Genomic DNA, 23,263 nt, shown 5'->3' with positions numbered 1-23,263 from the left:
TTTATTTCAATCCAGCACAACTAATGCAACCTCTGTTAAGTAAATACCGATTTTTTCAATCAAGCACATCCTCCTTAACCACTTTGAAGTAAATAACTATTTTATTTCTATCCAGCACATCTTATGCAACCTCTGTTAAGTAAATAACGATTTTATTTCAATCCAGCACAACTTATGCAACCTCTGTTAAGTAAATACCGATTTTTTCAATCAAGCACATCCTCCTTACCCTCTTTGAAGTAAATAACGATTTTATTTCAATCCAGCAAAACTTATGCAACCTCTGTTAATTAAATACCGATTTTTTCAATCAAGCACATCCTCCTTAACCTCTTTGAAGTAAATAACGATTTTATTTCAATCCAGCACAACTAATGCAACCTCTGTTAAGTAAATACCGATTTTTTCAATCAAGCACATCCTCCTTAACCTCTTTGAAGTAAATAACGATTTTATTTCAATCCATCACACCTTATGCAACCTCTGTTAAGTAAATACCGATTTTTTCAATCAAGCACATCCTCCTTAACCTCTTTGAAGTAAATAACGATTTTATTTCAATCCAGCACAACTAATGCAACCTATGTTAAGTAAATAACGATTTTTTCAATCAAGCACATCCTCCTTAACCTCTTTGAAATAAAAAACGATTTTATTTCAATCCAGCACAACTCATGCAACCTCTGTTAAGTAAATACCGATTTTTTCAATCAAGCACATCCTCCTTAACCTCTTTGAAGTAAATAACGATTTTATTTCAATCCAGCGCAACTTATGCAACCTCTGTTATGTAAATACCGATTTTTTCAATCAAGCACATCCTCCTTAACCTCTTTGAAGTAAATAACGATTTTATTTCAATCCAACACAACTAATGCAACCTCTGTTAAGTAAATACTGATTTTTTCAATCAAGCACATTCTCCTTAACCTCTTTGAAGTAAATAACGATTTTATTTCAATCCAGCACAACTGATGCAACCTCTGTTAAGTAAATACCGATTTTTTCAATCAAACACATCCCCCTTAACCTCTTTGAAGTAAATAACGATTTTATTTCAATCCAGCACAACTCATGCAACCTCTGTTAAGTAAATACCAATTTTTTGAATCAAGCACATCCTCCTTAACCTCTTTGAAGTAAATAACGATTTTATTTCGATCCAGCACAACTTATGCAACCTCTGTTAAGTAAATACCGATTTTTTCAATCAAGCACATCCTCCTTAACCTCTTTGAAGTAAATAACGATTTTATTTCAATCCAGCACAAATTATGCAACCTCTGTTAAGTAAATACCGATTTTTTTCAATCAAGCACATCCTCCTTAACCTCTTTGAAGTAAATAACGATTTTATTTCAATCCAGCACAACTTATGCAACCTCTGTTAAGTAAATACCTATTTTTTCAATGAAGCACATCCTCATTAACCTATTTGAAGTAAATAACGATTTTATTTCAATCCAGCACAACTTATGCAACCTCTGTTAAGTAAATAACGATTTTATTTCAATCCAGCACAACTTATGCAACCTCTGTTAAATAAATAACGATTTTTTCAATCAAGCACATCCTCCTTAACCCCTTTGAAGTAAATAACGATTTTATTTCAATCCAGCACAACTTCTGCAACCTCTGTTAAGTAAATACCGATATTTTCAATCAAGGACATCCTCCTTAACCTCTTTGAAGTAAATAACGATTTTATTTCAATCCAGCACAACTTATGCAACCTCTGTTAAGTAAATAACGATTTTATTTCAATCCATCACAACTTATGCAACCTCTGTTAAGTAAATACCGATTTTTTCAATCAAGCACATCCTCCTTACCCTCTTTGAAGTAAATAACGATTTTATTTCAATCTAGCACAACTTATGCAACCTCTGTTAAGTAAATACCGATTTTTTCAATCAAGCACATCCTCCTTAACCTCTTTGAAGTAAATAACGATTTTATTTCAATCCAGCACAACTAATGCAACCTCTGTTAAGTAAATACCGATTTTTTCAATCAAGCACATCCTCCTTAACCTCTTTGAAGTAAATAACGATTTTATTTCAATCCAGCACAACTTATGCAACCTCTGTTAAGTAAATACCGATTCTTTCAATCAAGCACATCCTCCTTAACCTCTTTGAAGTAAATAACGATTTTATTTCAATCCAGCACAACTAATGCAACCTCTGTTAAGTAAATAACGATTTTTTCAATCAAGCACATCCTCCTTAACCTCTTTGAAATAAAAAACGATTTTATTTCAATCCAGCACAACTCATGCAACCTCTGTTAAGTAAATACCAATTTTTTGAATCAAGCACATCCTCCTTAACCTCTTTGAAGTAAATAACGATTTTATTTCAATCCAGCGCAACTTATGCAACCTCTGTTATGTAAATACCGATTTTTTCAATCAAGCACATCCTCCTTAACCTCTTTGAAGTAAATAACGATTTTATTTCAATCCAACACAACTTATGCAACCTCTGTTAAGTAAATACGGATTTTTTCAATCAAGCACATTCTCCTTAACCTCTTTGAAGTAAATAACGATTTTATTTCAATCCAGCACAACTTATGCAACCTCTGTTAAGTAAATACCGATTTTTTCAATCAAACACATCCACCTTAACCTCTTTGAAGTAAATAACGATTTTATTTCAATCCAGCACAACTCATGCAACCTCTGTTAAGTAAATACCTATTTTTTGAATCAAGCACATCCTCCTTAACCTCTTTGAAGTAAATAAAGATTTTATTTCAATCCAGAATAAATTATGCAACCTCTGTTAAGTAAATAACGATTTTTTCAATCAAGCACATCCTACTTACCCCCTTTTAAGTAAATAACGATTTTATTTCAATCCAGAACAAATAATGCAACCTCTGTTAAGTAAATAACGATTCTTTCAATAAAGCACATCCTCCTTACCCTCTTTGAAGTAAATAACGATTTTATTTCAATCCAGCATAACTTATGCAACCTCTGTTAAGTAAATACCGATTTTTTCAATGAAGCACATCCTCCTTAACCTCTTTGAAGTAAATAACGATTTTATTTCAATCCAGCACAACTTATGCAACCTCTGTTAAGTAAATAACGATTTTATTTCAATCCAGCACAACTTATGCAACCTCTGTTAAATAAATAACGATTTTTTCAATCAAGCACATCCTCCTTAACCCCTTTGAAGTAAATAACGATTTTATTTCAATCCAGCACAAATTATGCAACCTCTGTTAAGTAAATACCGATTTTTTCAATCAAGCACATCCTCCTTAACCTCTTTGAAGTCAATAACGATTTTATTTCAATCCAGCACAAATAATGCAACCTCGGTTAAGTAAATAACGATTTTATTTCAATCCATCACAACTTATGCAACCTCTGTTAAGTAAATACCGATTTTTTCAATCAAGCACATCCTCCTTACCCTCTTTGAAGTAAATAACGATTTTATTTCAATCCAGCACAACTTATGCAACCTCTGTTAATTAAATGCCGATTTTTTCAATCAAGCACATCCTCCTTAACCTCTTTGAAATAAATAACGATTTTATTTCAATCCAGCACAACTAATGCAACCTCTGTTAAGTAAATAACGATTTTTTCTTATCAAGCACATCCTCCTTAACCTCTTTGAAGTAAATAACGATTTTATTTCAATCCAGCACAACTTATGCAACCTCTGTTAAGTAAATACCGATTTTTTCAATCAAGCACATCCTCCTTAACCTCTTTGAAGTAGATAACGATTTTATTTCAATCCAGCACAACTTATGCAACCTCTGTTAAGTAAATACCGATTTTTTCAATCAAGCACATCCTCCTTAACCTCTTTGAAGTAAATAACGATTTTATTTCAATCCAGCACAAATTATGCAACCTCTGTTAAGTAAATACCGATTTTTCTAAATCAAGCACATCCTCCTTAACCTCTTTGAAGTAAATAACGATTTTATTTCAATCCAGCACAACTTAAGCAACCTCTGTTAAGTAAATACCGATTTTTTCAATGAAGCACATCCTCCTTAACCTCTTTGAAGTAAATAACGATTTTATTTCAATCCAGCACAACTTATGCAACCTCTGTTAAGTAAATAACGATTTTATTTCAATCCAGCACAACTTATGCAACCTCTGTTAAATAAATAACGATTTTTTCAATCAAGCACATCCTCCTTAACCCCTTTGAAGTAAATAACGATTTTATTTCAATCCAGCACAACTTCTGCAACCTCTGTTAAGTAAATACCGATATTTTCAATCAAGGACATCCTCCTTAACCTCTTTGAAGTAAATAACGATTTTATTTCAATCCAGCACAACTTATGCAACCTCTGTTAAGTAAATACTGATTTTTTCAATCAAGCACATCCTCCTTAATCTCTTTGAAGTAAATAACGATTTTATTTCAATCCAGCACAACTTATGCAACCTCTGTTAAGTAAATACTGATTTTTTCAATCAAGCACATCCTCCTTAACCTCTTTGAAGTAAATAACGATTTTATTTCAATCCAGCACAACTTATGCAACCTCTGTTGAGTAAATACCAATTTTTTCAATCAAACACATCCCCCTTAACCTCTTTGAAGTAAATAACGATTTTATTTCAATCCAGCACAACTCATGCAACCTCTGTTAAGTAAATACCGATTTTTTCAATCAAGCACATCCTCCTTAACCCCTTTGAAGTAAATAACGATTTTATTTCAATCCAGCACAACTTATGCAATCTCTATTAAGTAAATACCGATTTTTTCAATCAAGCACATCCTCCTTAACCTCTTTGAAGTAAATAACGATTTTATTTCAATCCAGCACAACTTATGCAACCTCTGTTAAGTAAATACCGATTTTTTCAATCAAGCACATCCTCCTTAACCTCTTTGAAGTAAATAACGATTTTATTTCAATCCAGCACAACTTATGCAACCTCTGTTAAGTAAATAATGATTTTTTCAATCAAGCACATCCTCCTTAACCTCTTTGAAGTAAATAACGATTTTTTTAATCCAGCACAACTTATGCAACCTCTGTTAAGTAAATAACGATTTTTTCAGTCCAACACGACTTCCTTAACCTCTCTAAGTAAATAATGATTTTTTTTCAATCCAACACAACTTCCTCGACCTCTCTGAAGTAATTAACATTTTTTTTTTCAATTCAGCAAGTCTTCCCCAACCTCTCATAATCAAACTTCAAATTTTCCAATCCAGTGCATCCTTCTCAACTACTCTTAAGTTAATAGCGATGAAAACCTGCATTTGCATCATATAAACAATAAAGCAGGCAATGAACCTTAATAACAAAGAATGACGGAAGGCAACAAATTGAATATATTGGGTACCTAACTAATAGCCGTGTTCAGCGAAACAAAAAAGTTGATTAATGATAAAATTTAAATTAAGGCAAAAAATGAGGAAATATTATTGCTGCTTTTATTGTTAGTTTTAACTTTGGCTTATCGTAAGTTAGAGTTTTATCTTGCTCCATGTTCTATTTCACTTAGACGGCTATTAGACGAAATATCCAAATAGTTTTCTTCTGCAGTTTACTCTCAATCAAAAGTTTCATCATCGCATTACCTTATAAATTGTTTCTATTTTAAGTATTCATATTTCTGGTATTGCCATTCAGGGGCGGATCCAGGATTTTTTTTTTTGGGGGGGGGGGGGAATAGGTCGATCCAATAAACTTCCGTTAGGAGCAAGTTTAATTAACGCAATTGCATTAATTAAGTAAATTATATTACTTTAGACTATGTTATGGGGGGGCGCACCCCCTCTTGATCCGCCACTGTTGTCATTGCTTCTTGTAATGTAATCTTGGTTGTAAAGCTTACCTTTTTATTCTTTTAAACATTTTCAAATGTGAATAGCCATCCTGTGCCTTCGGTATTCTATATTTACATATATTATTATTTACTGTCTAAAAAAAATTAGTCTCCATACCATTAATTTTAAAATTTATTCTTGCACCATGGTTTCTCAAAACCTCAAAAATATTTATTATTCATCTTTCTCACGTTAGAACAATCAAATTTTCTGCAGTCTAAGTCTAGCAGGGTTTGACCTTCCCATTTAATACCTTGTTCTGCTGTAGTTTTTTCTGGGTCCCTTGCGAGAAAGTATATAAAAATGATCCATATAAATAGAGGAAATAACCCTTCTTAACTACTGATTCCGCACCAAACCAACTACTAAGTACTAACCTCATTTCTTACTTTAACTACAACAATAATGCTCTTGTGCATCGCATACTTGTGCAACTTGTGCATCGCAATAATGCAACTTGTGCATCGCAATAATCGCTTTAATGTATTTGTTTGATATACCATACAAGAATAGAAATATCAACAAAGCTTTTCTATCAGCTCAATCGAATGCCAGTGCATAATATATAATAAAAAACTGAGGACAAGGGGCTTGACTGTTTACAAAATTCTCAATTATTAATCTAAGAATAAAATTTGGTTGATGCACCCTCTCCTATTCCTAAAACCACACTGTTCTTCTCTTTCAGCTTTATCTATAGAATTACTTAGGGTAATAGTCTTCATTCAGTCATTGACTAATTAAGTTAACACAAGAGAGTTATATCGTACTTTTTTAGATATTTTAACTTGGATACTGGGTAAATTTTCCATTGGCTGTTTTCAGCCCTAGCTATTTTTGATCCCGCCCACTGTCATCAGTCGCTGCTAGAGATTCATCAAACAGTTCGTGGTTTGGATCTGTAAGTAAGGAGCGACCCGGCTCAATGGTAACCGAAACTGTAGAAAACGGAATTTGGATACCAATAGATACATCAAAAGAATCAGATTTTAATGCTGATTTCAAATATATAAATTTCATCAAGTTTAAATCTAACCTATCAAAAGTTAAGCACCTGAGAAAATTTGGCTAATTTTTGAAAAAAGGGGGAAAGACCACCTAAAAGTTATAGAACCTTAATTAAAATTACACAATCATATTAAGCATATCAGAAAACCCTACTGCGGAGTTTTCAAGCTCCTATCTACAAAAATGTGGAATTTTGCATTTTTTGCCAGAAGAAAGATCACCGGTGCGTGTTTATTTGTTTTTTGTTTTTTTTTCCAGGGGTGATCGTATCGACCTAGTGGTCCTAGAATATCGTGGGAGGGCTAATTTAAATGTAAATTAAAATTTCTATTGCTCCTTTTAAGTGACCAAAAAAATGGAGGGCAACCAGGCCCCCTCCCACGCTCAATTTTTTCCCAAAGTCACCCGATTACAATTTGTAAATAGCCATTTTGTTCAACATGGTCGAAAATATGATAAATATGTCTTTTAGGATGACTTAATCCCCTGAAGTCCCCGGGGGGATGGCTGAAAGTTATTAACTTTACCCAATGTTAACATATAGTATTGGTTATTGGGAAGTCTACAGACGTTTTCAAAGGGGATTTTTTCTGGTAGTGGGGGGGAGTGGGGCGGGGGTTATGTGGGAGGATATTACCATGAAGGAAGTTTTCATGGGAGAAGAGACATTGCTATGAAGGGGCTGCCGGATTTCCCAGCATTATTTAAATAAAGAACAGTAATCATATATAAAAAAAACAAGTTTTCCAACCAAAAGTAAGGAGTAACATCAAAACTTAAAACGAACAGAAAATATTACGTGTATGATTGGGTTCACCCCCTAGTCAATACCTCGCTCTTTAAGCCAAAGATTTTTTATTACTTTCATGAGAGATATTTATTATAAATAATGGCCTTTGTTTTTATGGGCTAATTTTTAAATAAATACACAAAAATTAAAGCTTTAGCTTTAATAGAGACGTATTGACTCGGGGGCGAGCCCTCAAACATACGCATTCAAAACATATGGATATATAAGTTCGTTAAATAAGTTAATTCGTAATTTACGTATATTTATTACCCATAAAAACGTTCGTAAATAAAATTAAACAACTTTCGAAAAAGCCATTTAACCAAATAAAAGTAAAATAAATATGCGAATTTTGTTTTATTATTATTCATGTACGGTGAGTCAAAATCAAAACCTCCATTAATTTAAAAACGTTCAAAAATTAAATATAAAAAAACAAGTTTTTTTAACTGAAAGTAATGAACGACGTTAAAACTTAAAACGAACAGATATTATTCCGTATTTGAAAAGGGCTGTCCCCTCCTCAACGCCTCGCTCTTTACGCTAAAGTTTGACTTTCTCACAGCTCTTATTTTTTTAAACAATAAAAAGCTTCAGCATAAAGAGCGAGGCGTTGAGGAGGGGACAGCCTGTTTCATATACGGAATAATTTCTGTTCGTTTTAACGTCGTTCCTTACTTTCAGTTAAAAAAAACTTGTTTTTTTTATTTAATACACACAAGGTGTGTGGACGTATTGAGCGAGAAAGATTTTGCTTTTTTCATTTTGTCATTTGCCGAAGCTATGCAAGTGGGAAGCTGGGCGTTTGCTCAATTTAAATATTACAAGCTATGGCCTTGCAAAATTATGCGGGTGATGCCTGTCAAAGATGATGGAAGTAATTATAAAGTTTGCTGTTACGGAACTGACGGAATTAAGATAGTGACGTCAGAGAATAAATGGGCTTACGCGGAGAAATATGAAGAAGCGCTGAGAGATGACAGAAAAAAAATGTTCAGCGAGCGATAAGGCTGTGTACGGAGGACTCGGAAGGTTTAGCCGGGGATTTATCTGAGTCGGTTAACTTGATGCAGTCAGAAATTGTTAACCTTCGTGACGGCATACATGATGAAATTCGTAGGAGAGTGGAAGACCAGTGCGGTATATTAGGGAGTTCTTCGGTGACACAGATTAAGTCAGATTTTCTTGATAATCTTACGTAAGCTGTCTATGAGGCGATAGATCTGCAATTCAAGGGTAAATTTGAACTGATTGAGAAATCACTAGGCGATTTGCGGGCAAGAATTTTTCAAAATTGTACAAAGCTCCAAAAGCTTGAAACTAAGCTGGATGATATAAACCATTCTTCTCTTCTGACTTAGGTCATTGTATCTGGAATAGATTCTCCCGCGCGTGATTTGCCTCACATTGGTGAGAAAGTATTGGCTCGTCTTAACAGTGAAATGGGACTCATTCTTTATAAATCCGTTGTCAAGGGTGCAAGGCGTTTGGGAGGTGTCTCGGAAATAAAAACTCCGATTGAACTTACATTTTTTACTGAGGCATCTGCTGTTGAGATCCTGCGCAATGGCAAGAATTTTAAAGGTTCCCGAATCTATGTAAATGAGGCTCTAATCAGGGAAAGGCAAGAAATCTACAAGCTTGCACGCAATAAGGTTGAATTGAAAAATATATGGACTTTATGAGGTGTGGTTTGTGCCAAGTGTGTTTTGCATATCCTTTCATGAAAAAAGGTTTCCAACGTAGTTCAGGTTCACAATGTGTCATATGAACCTGTCGTCTGAAATATGTATTGGTGGATTTTTGGTTTCTTTTTTTAGGTTTATGGATCGTTTTCAGTGTTTTGTTTATTATCGTTCGAAATTAGATGTAATTCTAAATTCAGCTACCGGAAGTGATAAAGATATGCCTTATGTAAATAATCTACCAGAATGTGATTATTCTTCAGGCGACTTTCTATCGGATAAAAAAATTGTGATTTTCCGATCCGATCGTTACGTGTAAATGCCCAGGGGTTACAAAGTGCATTCAATGAACTGAAGCTCTTGCTTGCATCTAGTCCTGTAGACTTTGTTGGAGTTTGCAAAACTTTTTTGTTTGCTAATACACCCCTTACAATGTTAGATCTGCCCGGGATGAAGTGTATTTCGCGTACAAGGTGTCATAGTGCGAGAGGAGGTCAGATGCTGTATATTCGTGGTGAATGGTCTTTTAGTATTATCAGTGATTTGTCTATATTTGATGAAGGGTTATGTGAGACTATGTTTGTTGAAGTTGTACTTTTGGGCTGTAATCCATTTATTTTCGGGTTTGTTTATCGATCTCCGTCGGGAAAACCAAAAAGATGTTTTGAAATTTTTGAACCGCTGTTGAAAAATCTGGAAGCGTTGAAAAAACCGGTTATTATTTCGGATGATTTTAATTTTGATCTTTTGAATCTCGATGTTGGAAATAATGAGTTTTTAAGTATGATGTTGTGTTCTAATTTTCTTCCAAGTATTTCTCTGCCGACAAGAGTTACAGCTAACACAGCTACATATTAGATATTTTTCTCTCCTGTTTTATTTGATGCTGAAAAATCGTCACTAATTTTGTCTGATATGTCGGATCATTTTCCGGTGAGTGTTCTTTTAAATTTAAATAATAGTAATAAACAACATCGAGATTCAACAATGGATAATTGAAAAAAGCGATATATATGGATTGATTGTAAAGTTCTTCGTCAGTTAATTGGTGATCATGATTAGAGTTCGGTTTATGGCTCAGATGACGCAAATGCTGCGTTTTCAGATTTTATTGATCAAATGATGCCACTGCTGGATCGGGCTTCTTCAACACGAGTTTCGCATGGAAAGTTTGCGCAGAAATTTGACCCATGGATTACTGAAGGTATTTCGACATCGTTAAAACATAAAAATAGAAAATTTAAGAATTATTTAAAATACAGACACCTGAGTCGTTTGAAAAATTAAGAGTTTATAGAAAAAAGCTAAATTCAATTATCAGACATGAGAAGAGAAAATATAATAACGATAATTTTTTGGAGCATAAATCAGATATGTGAAAGACATAGCAATTGATAAAGGAAAAGATACGTTCTCATAGTCGTAAAAGTACTAGTGTTAATTGCCTTGTTTTAAATTATGAAAAAGTTACAGAGCCGAATGAAATTGTAAATGCATTTGGAGATTATTTCAGTAATATTGGTTCTAGACTTGCATCGACTATGAATATGCAACTGAATTCCCCTTTTGTTCCAATTAATGAGCAACATGCAGAAAATTTGTTTTTTCTGAGATTAGGCCTCATGAGATTGAATAAGTTATTCTGAAGCTTAAACGGAGTTTTTCCAAGGACGAATTTGGATTTTCGGCTCAAACCGTAAAGCAAATAGCGTCAAGCATTTCACCCTTGTTGGCACATATTTTTAATCTATCACTTATGCATGGGATCTTTCCTGAGCTTTTAAAAAATGCAAATGTTATAGCATTACCTAAAGCTGGGAGTTCAACTGACCCTTCAGATTATAGAGGCATTTCTCTACTTTCGATTTTCAGCAAAATTTTGGAAAAACTTGCTAACAGTCAATTACAAAAATATTTATTTGATAGTAGGATTTTACACACGTCTCAATATGGTTTTATAAAAGGAAAGTCTACTGAACTGACAATTCATGAGCTTTTAATAAATATTAATGATTCACTAGATGATGGTCAACATGCGTTGGCGATTTTTCTTGATGTCGCCAAGGCGTTTGACACCGTAAATCATTCGTTGCTTCTTTATAAACTCAAGTCTTATGGGTTTTCAACACAAGCTGTTAAATTTTTTGCATCTTACCTTTCTGGGAGACGACTAGATTGTTTTGATAAATCTCGTGATCTCCGTTCCGAAACTTTTCCGATTAATTACGGAGTGCCTCAGGGCTCTGTCCTTGGGCCTATTCTATTTCTTCTTTTTATAAATGATTGCCAGAAGTTTCGCCTCTTTGTAAAATTATAATGTTTGCTGTTGATGAAGTAATTTTTGCTTCTCACCGGGACCTATCAGTTCTTTTCCATAACCTCGAAAGTACGTTACTAACTGTATCTGATTGGTACTCAAGGAATTTACTAGCTCTTAATGAAAACAATGCCAATATATGTTATTTTCGCGAACTGGATCAGTAGTGTCAGATAGCTTCTCTCTTTTCTTGAATGGTCTTGAATTAAGACGGGTAGATCAGTTCAAATATCTTGGGATTATTTTAGATGAAAATTTGTCGTTTCATAAACGTGTAAAAACACTGAAGTTAAAAACTTCGAGAAATATTGGCGTGCTAACTCATCTTCGTCATTTCTTTCCTAAAGCTATTCTAAAATCTATTTATTATGCTTTCGTCCACCCATATTTTCTCTATTGCATTTCGCTTTGGGCATCTACCTTTTCGTCTGTTTTCAAATCTCTCCAAATACTTCAGAATAAAGCAATGAGGATTCTTTTTAATGTTGATTGCAGATCTTCAGTTAGGCACCTATATGGGACTTCAGGAATTTTTTTCTTTGGACCAACTTCATTTAATTTCTATCTCTAATATTTGTCACGATTATCAATATAGTAACTATACCTGTATATTTCTCCGGCATTTTTCTAACTAATTCTCAATTGCATAATTATCCTACTACGCATGGTCCAGACTTTTCGTGCGAAATTCTCCCGACATCGAGAGCGGGATTCAGCATCCGTCGCACTGGGCCAAAAATCCGGAACTCAATTCCAGCATCAGTCCGAGAATGCAGCAACAAGCGACATTTTCTAAGACTGGTGAATTAATATCTTATGACATGCTAAGAATTTTGTTCATTAGGGTTTTCTTTTTCGTTGCTGTAAAATTTAGTTAGAAAACGGCTGTGTATTTTTGTTGGCAGTATTTTCAGCGCTAAAGTATGCCACCAGGCATGTGCGCTGTTTTGTGACATTTATTTATGTATTTGTTATAAATAAAAATATTCTACTCTACTCTAAAAATACATTTCACTATTTTAAGTAATTGGTTCCTATAGAAATTGGGATAATACCTCCAATTACTGCACTCGCTCTCATCACTTTTCTCATAAGCGGGTTTAACTAAAGTTTTTCTAAAATCACTAGGTACTTCCCCTTTATCAAAGAGTGTCTTTTTCTAAGGTGTTTGGCTTTATACACCTTCGCTGCGTTAGACTTGCTTACTCATAATTATATCTAGGTAAGTCAGGTTATCTATTAAGAAAATTTTCTTGCTAGAATCACCTCTTCTTGAATAACTTAGAAGAGGTGTTACATGTAATGTAAACAGAAAAATCATAAAATATCTTCATCCTCTTCTTCTCTTCTACTTCGTCCTTCTACATCTCTTCTACTTCTACTTCATTGTACCTCTTCATCATCGTCTACTCCTAGATGTAACCTCTTCGTCCTCATTTCTTCCTTGTTTAAGTGTTCTAACATTCAAAGGGGAGATTCACGGTAATGCCAACAGAAAAATCATAAAATCTCTTCATCCTCTTCATCCTCTTCTTCTCTTCTACTTCATCCTTCTACATCTCTTCTACTTCTACTTCATTGTACCTCTTCGTCCTCGTCTACTCCTAGATGTAACCTCTTCATCCTCATTTCTTCCTTGTTTAAGTGTCCATAAATTCAAAGGGAAGATTCACGGTAATGCAAACAGAAAAATCATAAATCTCTTCATCCTCTTCTTCTCTTCTACTTCATCCTTCTTCATCTCTTCTACTTCTACTTCATTGTACCTCTTCATCCTCGTCTACACCTAGATGTAACTTCTTCATCCTCATTTCTTCCTTGTTTAAGTGTCCTAACATTCAAAGGGGTGATTCACGGTAATGCAAACATAAAAATCATAAAATCTCTTCATCCTCTTCATCCTCTTCTTCTTTTCTACTTCATCCTTCTACATCTCTTCTACTTCTACTTCATTGTACTTCTTCATCCTCTTCTACTCCTAGATGTAACCTCTTCATCCTCATTTCTTCCTTGTTTAAGTGTTCTAACACTCAAGGGGGAGATTCACGGTAATGCAAACAGAAAAATCGTAAAATCTCTTCATCTTCTTCTTCTCTTCCACTTCATCCTTCTACATCTCTTCTGCTTCTACTTCATTGTACCTCTTTATCCTCGTTTGCTCCTAGATGTAACCTCTTCATCCTCATTTCTTCCTTGTTTAAGTGTCCTAACATTCAAAGGGGAGATTCACGGTAATGCGAACAGAAAAATCATAAAATCTCTTCTACTTCTACTTCATTGTACCTCTTCCTCCTCTTTTACTCTTTTAGATGTAACCTCTTCATCCTCATTTCTTCCTTGTTTAAGTGTCCTAACATTCAAAGGGGAGATTCACGGTAATGCAAACAGAAAAATCATAAAAATTCTTTATCCTCTTCATGCTGTTCTTTTCTTCTACTTCATCCTTCTAAATCTTTTCTACTTCTACGTCATTGTACCTCTTCATCCTCTTTTACTCCTAGATGTAACCTCTTCATCCTAATTTCTTCCTTGTTTAAGTGTTATAACATTCAAAGGGGAGATTCACGGTAATGCAAACAGAAAAATCATAAAATCTCTTCATTCTCTTCTTCTCTTCTACTTAATCCTTCTATATCTCTTCTGCTTCTACTTCATTGTACCTCTTCATCCTCTTCTACTCCTAGATGTAACATCTTCATTCTCATTTCTTCCTTGTCTAAGTGTCCTAACATTCAAAGGATAGATTCGCGGTAATACTACTACTACTACTACTACTAACGACTCACCGCAGCACCAAGCCGCCTGAGGCCAACACAGTTACGCAAGCTCCTCCTCCACCCCAATCTATTCAAAGCCTCCCTATTTACACCCAAAAAACACCTTGAGCCTGGGCTATTCTATTTTTAACATCTTCACTTCTCCCACCATCTTTACTAATAATACTACCAAGGTAAGTGAAGCTGCCCACCTGATCAATCTTTTCATTACCCAACGTCACCTTTTCATCTTCACTTATTCCTAGCCTTAGTGACTAGTCTTCCTAACATTAATTTTCAAACCAATTGTAGCACCCTGAACTCGCAAAACCTCTAAAACTTCATTCATTTTGCTCACACTTTCATCTAGGATGCTTAAATCATCAGCATAATCCAAGACCAGGAGACTTTTTCTCTCCATTTGATTCCGTGGTCTCCCATTGCCTTTCCTGTGCTCCCTAAAACAAAGTCCATCAAAATAATCCATATAAAGGGGGATAGAACACAACCCTGCTTAACTCCTGATTTAATACAAAACCAGCTGCTAACCTTATTCCCTACCTTAACCGCAGCAGTGTTATTCTCGTACATAGCACTAATCACTTTAATTTATTTGTCTGGTACACGATACAAGGATAAAACCTTTACCAAAGCTCTTTTATCAACAGAGTCGAACGCTTGCTCATAATCTATAAAACTGAGGACCAAAGGTGTTTGAAAACTCAGGCTCTTCTCAATTATTAGCCTAAGAGTGAAAATTTGGTCGACACATCCTCTACCTTTTCTAAAACCGCACTGCTCTTCTCTTAAAACTTTGTCTACGGCATCTTTCAGTCTAAAAAGTATCATATTACTAAGTAATTTGCTACCTACAGAGACCAGACTAATTCCTCGATAATTACCACACGCACTTTTATCACCTTTCTTATAAAGTGTCTTAATTAAGGTTTTCCTAAAATCGTTAGGTACTTCCCCTTTTTCAAAAATCATATTCATATTCTTCAATAACTTATTTCTAACCCCAGAGCCATCATATTTCAGAAACTCATTTACCACCTGATTAGCACCTGGAGCCTTATTATTCTTTAATACTTTTAGTACTGTTGCTAATTCCTCATCACAAAACACATCTTCCTTGACATCCAAGGTCTCACCCACTGTTTCATTTTCCTCTATATTTTTTCCTGCAACTCAATCTCGGTTAAGCAAGTTCTCGGTTAAGCAAGTCCTCGGCAATTTTATCCGTGGCCTCCTCTTCACACCTCCTTAGTTCATATTTTAATGCTTTCTTAGATAAGATAAGGTAAGATAAGATAAGATATTTATTTCGAGAAATTACTATCACAAGCCCTGAAGGGCCGAATTCGAATTTCGAAGTCCATAAAAAAACAAACAAGCAAGAAAATCATAACAAAAGCACAACAACTTAAAGATTGGCAACCAATGCAAAAAAAATAAAAATAAATAAATAATCAAATATCGGAATGCTGTATGATTCCTTTGTTACTTATATTAAAAACTGCAAAATGGCAACTAGTTAATAAGATAAAAACTGAAAAAAAAAAGAATATACACATTAACAAATGTTTAAAAAACAACATAAAAAGGGGATAGGTAAAAAAAAACAACATAAAAAAGGGATAGCTTTCTCCTCTTTCTTTACATTTCTTTTGTTTTCATACGATCTATCACTCAGATAATTCTTGTACAAGTCCTTTCTCCTTTCTATTAAACATAAAGCTTTTTCACTAATATTCTTAGCTGCAGTTCTAGCTTTCTTCCCTAATACTCCTTCAGCAACTTCACAAATTATTTTTCTAAAATTATTCCAACCATCTTCCACGTTATCAAATTTTAAACTCTCAAGTTTAGTATTCAACTGTTCCTGGAACATTCCTCTCAAATTCTCATCCTGGAGTCTACCAACATCATATCTTCCCGGGAGGTAGTTACCCTTCTGATATTTCAGCTGTAAATTAACCCTTGACACTACTAGATGGTGATCTTTACTTTTAACATCAATAACAGCACTCCTATATGCCCTAGTATCTTGTATTGATCCTGCCAATCTTCGGTTTACTATAACATAATCAATAAGGTTTGCTGTCTTACCACTTTAAGACAATGCTAACTTATAAGCCATTTTAGGACCAAACTCCACATTTGTTACAACTAGATCGGTATACCTGTGAAATTGCAAGAGTCTGTATCCATTACGTTTTCTTTTCTTACAAAAAATTTACCTAGGCTGTGATACCATCTATCCCTTTTTTTACCAATATGGGCGTTAAAATCTCCCAGTAATAACATCATATTTCTACCTGGGACCTTTTCTATTTGCTCCTTTAACTGTAAGTAAAATTCATCTGAGTCACTAGTATCTCCGTCAGTCGGTTCTACAGGGGCGTATACTACTATAACTGATACCCTGAACTTTCTAGTCATAAAATGAGCAATTATGATTCAATTATTAATACCTTCCCAGCCTAAACAAGACTTAGCAGTTTCCTTATTCATCATGAGCCTTACTCCCTGTCTATGTACCCCATCCTTCCTGCCTGAGTAAACAAATTCTATATCACCTAATTTCATGCTTCCTACACCCTGGCATATGAGTTTCTGAAACTCTTAATAAATACACTTCGAATCGTCTGAATTCGTCAGTCAAAATGTCGATACGATAGCCATTTTTTAATTTCGTAACATTCCAAGTTCCAATTTTCATGTTCTTTAAATCATTGAAATTACTTTCACATTAGGAAAAGCAATCATCCCGGATACCAGTGCAGGACGGAGATCACATATCTTCTTAAGTATACACTGAAGTGCTTAAACCGGCTTAGAACCGGAGAGCAAGAAGTCCCTGGGACCTCCATGAATGGTGGCTTTGTGCAATCCTTGGCCCATCTTGGTCACAACATGGTTTCCAGCACTTGGCGATGCTCTTCTATCAACAAGAGTCGAAATCCTGCACAGACAGTCTCAAGCCTATTACCTCCGACTCATTATACATTCATGCTACAAATATTATGCTGCTACGGGGAGGCAACCCATAATAGATAAATTAGCTAGGAAGAGGTTTTTCAGCCCAAAGATGCCCAACAAAACATACCAAGCCCAGAAGAATTTTCCATTAGTCAGAATCCCGTGCGAATGCTGTGTCGTTTACTAGGCTATAATTTCCTCGAGAGTCACCAGTCCTCAAGTGGGAATAGTGTTGACCGCAGGGTCCCCAGTTTTGCAGGTACCTCGAAAAGGTCGAGGCAGCCCTTTGCAGAGGCCGTTGTCCATAGATCTGGATCTTACGCCCTGCCACAGTTGTCCTCCTATAGAGGATCCTCCCGCGATGGTGTTCTTCACCACCATGCAATTTAACCCATTACTGGAAGAAGGTTTGCAACTCATGGGACTTGTAGAGAAACCAGTTTGCCCTTTAGAGTGTACATTTGAGGGGCCTTCTTCCTCCTCCGCCTGTATTTATGACCCCGGGCGAGGGTGCCCCAGATTCTATTATTGACCCCCACGGACAAGGTCCCCCCTTGGTCCGTGCCTCCTATGGAGGTACCCTACATATCTGTAGAGCGTTCCCCTATCGCCACCTGGGGCCACGCTGAATGGCCTGGGGGAGGCCAGATAAACTGACGAGTCTCCTAAAAGTTATTCTACATTTTTCAACACAGGCTTGGGCCAGAATTCGGTTTGTATATTTACCAAACTTCTATTCATTGCGGGTTCGAATCCTATTAATTCCCAAAACTAGCTGGATTTTAAACAAAATCTAAAGTTTCATCCAAAGTTTCAAAACTCCTTTACGTATGGCCATTTCGTTAAAAATAGTTCAAAGGTCAGATAAGAAAAACTCCTGTATTGACGCAACCCCCCAGGGCCCAGGGCAGGCGTTGTAAACAGAAAAATCATAATATCTCTTCATTCTCTTCTTCTCTTCTACTTCATCTTTCTACATCTCTTCTACTTCTACTTCATTGTACCTCTTCATCCTATTTTACTCCTAGATGTAACCTTTTCATCCTCACTTCTTCCTTGTTTAGGTTTCCTAACATTCAAAGGGGTGATTTACGGTAATGCAAACAGAAAAATCATAAAATCTCTTAATCCTCTTCATCCTCTTCTTCTCTTCTACTTCATCCTTCTACATCTCTTCTACTTCTACTTCATTGTACCTCTTCATCTTCTTCTACTCCTAGATGTTACCGCTTTATCCTCATTTCTTCCTCGTTTAAGTGTCCTAAAATTCAAATGGGAGATTCACGGTAATGCAAACAGAAAAATCATAAATTTCGTCATCCTCTTCTTCTCTTCTACTTCATCTTTTTACATCTCTTCTGCTTCTACTTCATTGTACATCTTCATCCTCGTCTACTCCTAGATGTAAGCTCTTCATCCTCATTTCTTCCTTGTTTAAGTGTCCTAACATTCAAAGGGGAGATTCATGGTAATGCAAACAGAAAAATCATATAATCTCTTCATCCTCTTCTTCTCTTCTACTTCACCCTTTTACATCTCTTCTACTTCTACTTCATTGTACCTCTTCATCCTCTTTCACTCCTAGATGTAACCTCTTCAGCCTCATTTCTTCCTTGTTTAAGTGTCCTAACATTCAAAGGTGAGATTTACGGTAATGCAACCAGGAAAATCTTAAAACCTGTAGGTTTGGTGGGATGGGCCCCAAACCTACAGGTTTATATAAGTTCTTACAGGAACTTATCCAAGGTATTATATAAGTTCATAATTAAGTCGGCGGTTCTAGCTCCGCTTTCAATCAAATTGTACAGAAATAGAAATAAATTCGATGAAGTAAACAAAATAAAAAATAAAGTAAAACTTAGTTTTGTTTGTTTAAACGAGTCATTCAATCTTCTACTTAGTGCCCTTCTTGATTGGGAAGTCAAAGTATACTATAGTATACAAAGTATACTTAGTAAAGTGTGCTTTAGTATACAAAGTACACTATAGTCAAAGTAAAGGCATCTTTATAACAGCTTTTATATATACAAAATCTTACTTTTCAAAGAAGAGATTATTTTCAGACAAGAATGGAGATTTTGTAGCTGAATATGTAGAAGCTTGAAGCTTTTCTAGTAGGGTTGTCTTATATGCTTTATCTGATGGTGTGATTTTCATTGGTATAACTTGATGTTTTGGGGTTTTTTCCCTTTTCCGAAATTTGGGAAAATTTTCCCAGGCTCGCAACTTTTGATGGGTGACAGTATACTTGATGAATCTCATATATTTTCAATAAACATCAAAATTTGATTTTTCTGATGTATTTATTCATTGTATTGTATTGTATTGTTATTTAGACTTTTTTTCTTAGAGTTTCAGTTACTATTGAGCCGCATCGCTCCTTACTTACAGTTCGTTACCACGAGCAGTTTGATATGTAATATGATTATAATGATAAAACACATAAAGTGGGATAGAAGAAATTTTTCGTGTATCATACTGTTTACCCCCCCCCCCCCTTCATCGAAAAAAAGTGGGATAGAAAATTTTTTTCCATCATACTGTTTAACCTTGCCCCCCCCCCCCTGACCTATAAAAATGATATGCCACGTAAGTAACCAAAATACGAGCTGAATGTATGAAAATACGGTAAACGCGTTGAGATAAATTTCCAGAAGTCCTAATGCCCAGGCCAAGTCCAAAAGTAAACTTCTTGAATGAAAATAAACATTTTAATTTCAGATGTGGATCTGAATCATTGGGACTTTTTGTTATAGACGTAGTCTCACGTCATACAAATGCTCATTCTAAGGTTTTAAATCCGAAATTTGGATACATATCTTTGGTGAAAAAAAAAGAAGATAAACTATTAAATTAGAAAAAAACTAATTTCTCTGTTGTATTTAGGGCCTTAAGAAGCCAAAGGGAAAGGAGCTCTTTGAGGAGAAGCTCTCTCAGTCAAAGGAGCTCCCTGACGAAATTAAGATATAAAATTATAGTTCTTAACATAAATGAGCCCTTTTTCATATTATATTTCAAATAGGTAACGAGAATCACTTTCGAACTTTAAATTCTTATATTTTATGTTCCGATTTCGATCAAGGTATGATCAGCAATACATATTGATAGAAGGTTATCGGATACCTTCCCAGAGAAGCAATAGTTTCTCTGGGAAGGAGACTTCATTTCCTTGCACCTCTCTTTATGGCCATTCCCTAACAATTTGTTAAGTTGTTTACTGATTTCTTTTAGGAATACAAATTCAAGGTCGAATAGTTTTAAACTTGTGGCGACTGCTAAAGGATGAATTGCCGGTCCAGAGCTACACATATGAAAACATGGCTTTTCACATACTGCACCAAAGAGTCCCTAGCTACTCGTTTAAACAGCTAACGGATTGGTGGAAGTCGAGATCAGCCAAGTTCACGTGAGTATCAGCAAATTTTATTACCTTTCTCACACGTAATGGGGAGGGGAGTGAGTGGCTTAGTTATGTATTAATGTATTTATTCTGTCTCTTTGTTTGAGACCTGAAAGCGAAATTGTTCAGTTGTTTGGAAGCTGTTTTTGCGAAATTGTTCAGTTGTTTAAAAACAGAAAAAAACTAATACATTACACTAAACGACCATTCAATTTTTTTATTAAGCTTATCGCATTTTTCACTCGTTTAAACACTGAAAAGTATCGAATCCACTGGAGTGGTGGGAGGGGTTAAAATTGCTTTAAAATCTATTCTAAGGTGCAGGGTTTTCAAGTATGTCTTGTTGGACATCCCTGGGGCTAGTTTTGAGTAATAAGTTCCTTCTTCCTGTTTGCAGACATGCTTACGTAATTTTGAATTATCACTAGAAATGAATGTTATAAATCCAATCATTTTTTAGCAAAGCTTTTCCTTTAAAATTAAATGAGTGAATCTAAATTGTGAAACGAGAAGCTTATAAAATCAAAACTTAAAATAAAGAAATTTACCACAACTGCAGTTGACATTGATGTCCTTCCTTCTTGAAAAGCTAGAATCTCAATTCCTCGTTTAGTTTAGGGGGTGCGGACCCAAGGACTATACCTAGATAGTAATAACAAATAATTTATATCAGGAAGTTAGTTATTAAAACAATTTGATAATTTTTAGTCCTTCAAGTTGTATCGTTGGAAAACGTGCAATAGGCAACGGTGAAGTTTTCATATGAAGGGACCAATAAATGCACACACAAAATTTGTTTTCGGGAAAACATTTCTGGGAAAATGTTTATTTTCGGGAATTTATTTTCAAAATAAATATTTCAAAATACGTTTGAACGAAAAGAAAAGAGAGAAATGGATGACCAAGGTAAAGAATGTGACAAACTTAAGTTTCGTATCTGTAATGCTTACAATTTGCAGATTCTGGTTGACATAAAAGCCTGACAACCAATTACCAACAACCAAGACAAAACTACCAAATAATATGCTACGAAAATTACCATAATTACCAAAACCGTTTGTTAAACCTTTCTGAAAGAAAGGATCAACAAGGTCATGTATGTTCATTTCTACTTGGTCTTTCTCATCTACATCTTCCCGCAATTCTCGTTTTGGTAATTGGTAATCCTTGTTTGGTAATCCAACTTAGCAAAAGGTTTTTGACAATTTTCTCAGAAGTACGAAAATGTCAAATACGGTGTTTGCGTATGACAGCTACGATCTGTAAAAAAGTCAAGTTTACTAAAAAGTGTTTTAACGTTTTACAACATTTACAATTTTACAACGGTACCAAAAAAGGCATGTTAGTAAACAACGTTAAAAGTCATCAGTTTTTGAAATCACGTAAAAAGGAGATAAAATCATCTAGGCGTTTAGGTGCGACAGCTACGATCTGTGAAGAAGCAACGTTTTTGTTACAAAAATAAGACATATCATTAAACACCTTTTAAAATCTCAGTATTTGAAATTTTTTAAAGATTTCGGAGACAGATAAAATCATCTCGGAAACAGATAAAATCAGATTTCGGAGACAGATAAAATTATAAGAAAAAAAATCATATTCTACCTATTTTTTTTAATCAAGTAGAAAAAGACTTTGCTATAGTTATCGAGGAAGATGACATCTGAAAAAAACTCATAATTGAAAGTCAAAGAGCTTTTCTAAGTGAATTTTGGATACAGAGTATAATATATACTATTTTCGACGAATAAAGCGGCTTGCAAAAATATTGAATCGCTTTTGTTATCTAAAAAAGAAGCACAATTCCTGACTTTTAGCACCGTTTATATCGACTATTTATTGCATTTTCTCTACTCCATTCGCAAGCATAGCTTCCATGTGGACAAACTCACTGAAAATCAGGAGGATATTGGTTTTTTTAGTGGCATTAATAATCTAAGAAATCCACTGACCAAACTTTACTTTTTATTATCAAGGGAAGAGCTTAGTGTTCGTTAGCTTCTACTAATTAAATGGGATTACAAACCTTGGGTGTAAGCAGGAAATACTGAGAAGATCCTGCTTCACAAGAAGTATTTACAAGAAGCTCAAATACCTTCTTTTCATTGGCCTCATCCATTCCCTAGGAATGGAAAATGTTTGTGGAAAATCTCCTGGTGGGAGCATAGTTGCTTGAGTGTCTTGTCTAATTTCGACTGTCTGTTGATGGTTCTGTCTGATCACATTGTTAATAATTTATCGCAGGAAATCAAAACCACTTAATAGCTTTGCAAGTGACGCATTAAAAAACAAAACAAATATCCATAGAGTGAAATATAGATCTAATATGTAATAGATCTACTAAATACTCGCCTACTTTTAATGTAAATGGACATTATTTTAAGCTACTAAAAAAAAAGAATTGAGATTTCTGGCTGTGTTCTTTGCGCCATAAAACTGAAGTTGGCTCTTTGGTACGCGATCGCGCTCTTTGAATCTAAAT

At 34.9% G+C, this 23,263-nt stretch overlaps 1 protein-coding gene across 1 annotated transcript in view; it reads left to right on the top strand.

Annotated features, from left to right (window-relative positions):
* PolZ1 (DNA polymerase zeta catalytic subunit) overlaps window positions 1–23,263 on the top strand; it is a 221,153-nt gene that overhangs the window by 133,264 nt on the left and 64,626 nt on the right. The window contains exon 11 of the mRNA XM_089101767.1: window positions 20,613–20,787. Within this exon, the coding sequence (XP_088957893.1) occupies window positions 20,613–20,787 (175 nt within the window). The remainder of the gene's footprint in view (window positions 1–20,612; window positions 20,788–23,263) is intronic.

This window comes from Artemia sp. Qi Xiang Cuo, chromosome 15 (genome assembly GCF_049724085.1).
Source record: "Artemia sp. Qi Xiang Cuo chromosome 15, ASM4972408v1, whole genome shotgun sequence".
Taxonomy (NCBI): domain Eukaryota; kingdom Metazoa; phylum Arthropoda; class Branchiopoda; order Anostraca; family Artemiidae; genus Artemia; species Artemia sp. Qi Xiang Cuo.
The sequence above is the reverse complement of the archived record's forward strand: the minus strand, read 5'-3'. Positions and strand labels throughout refer to the sequence as shown.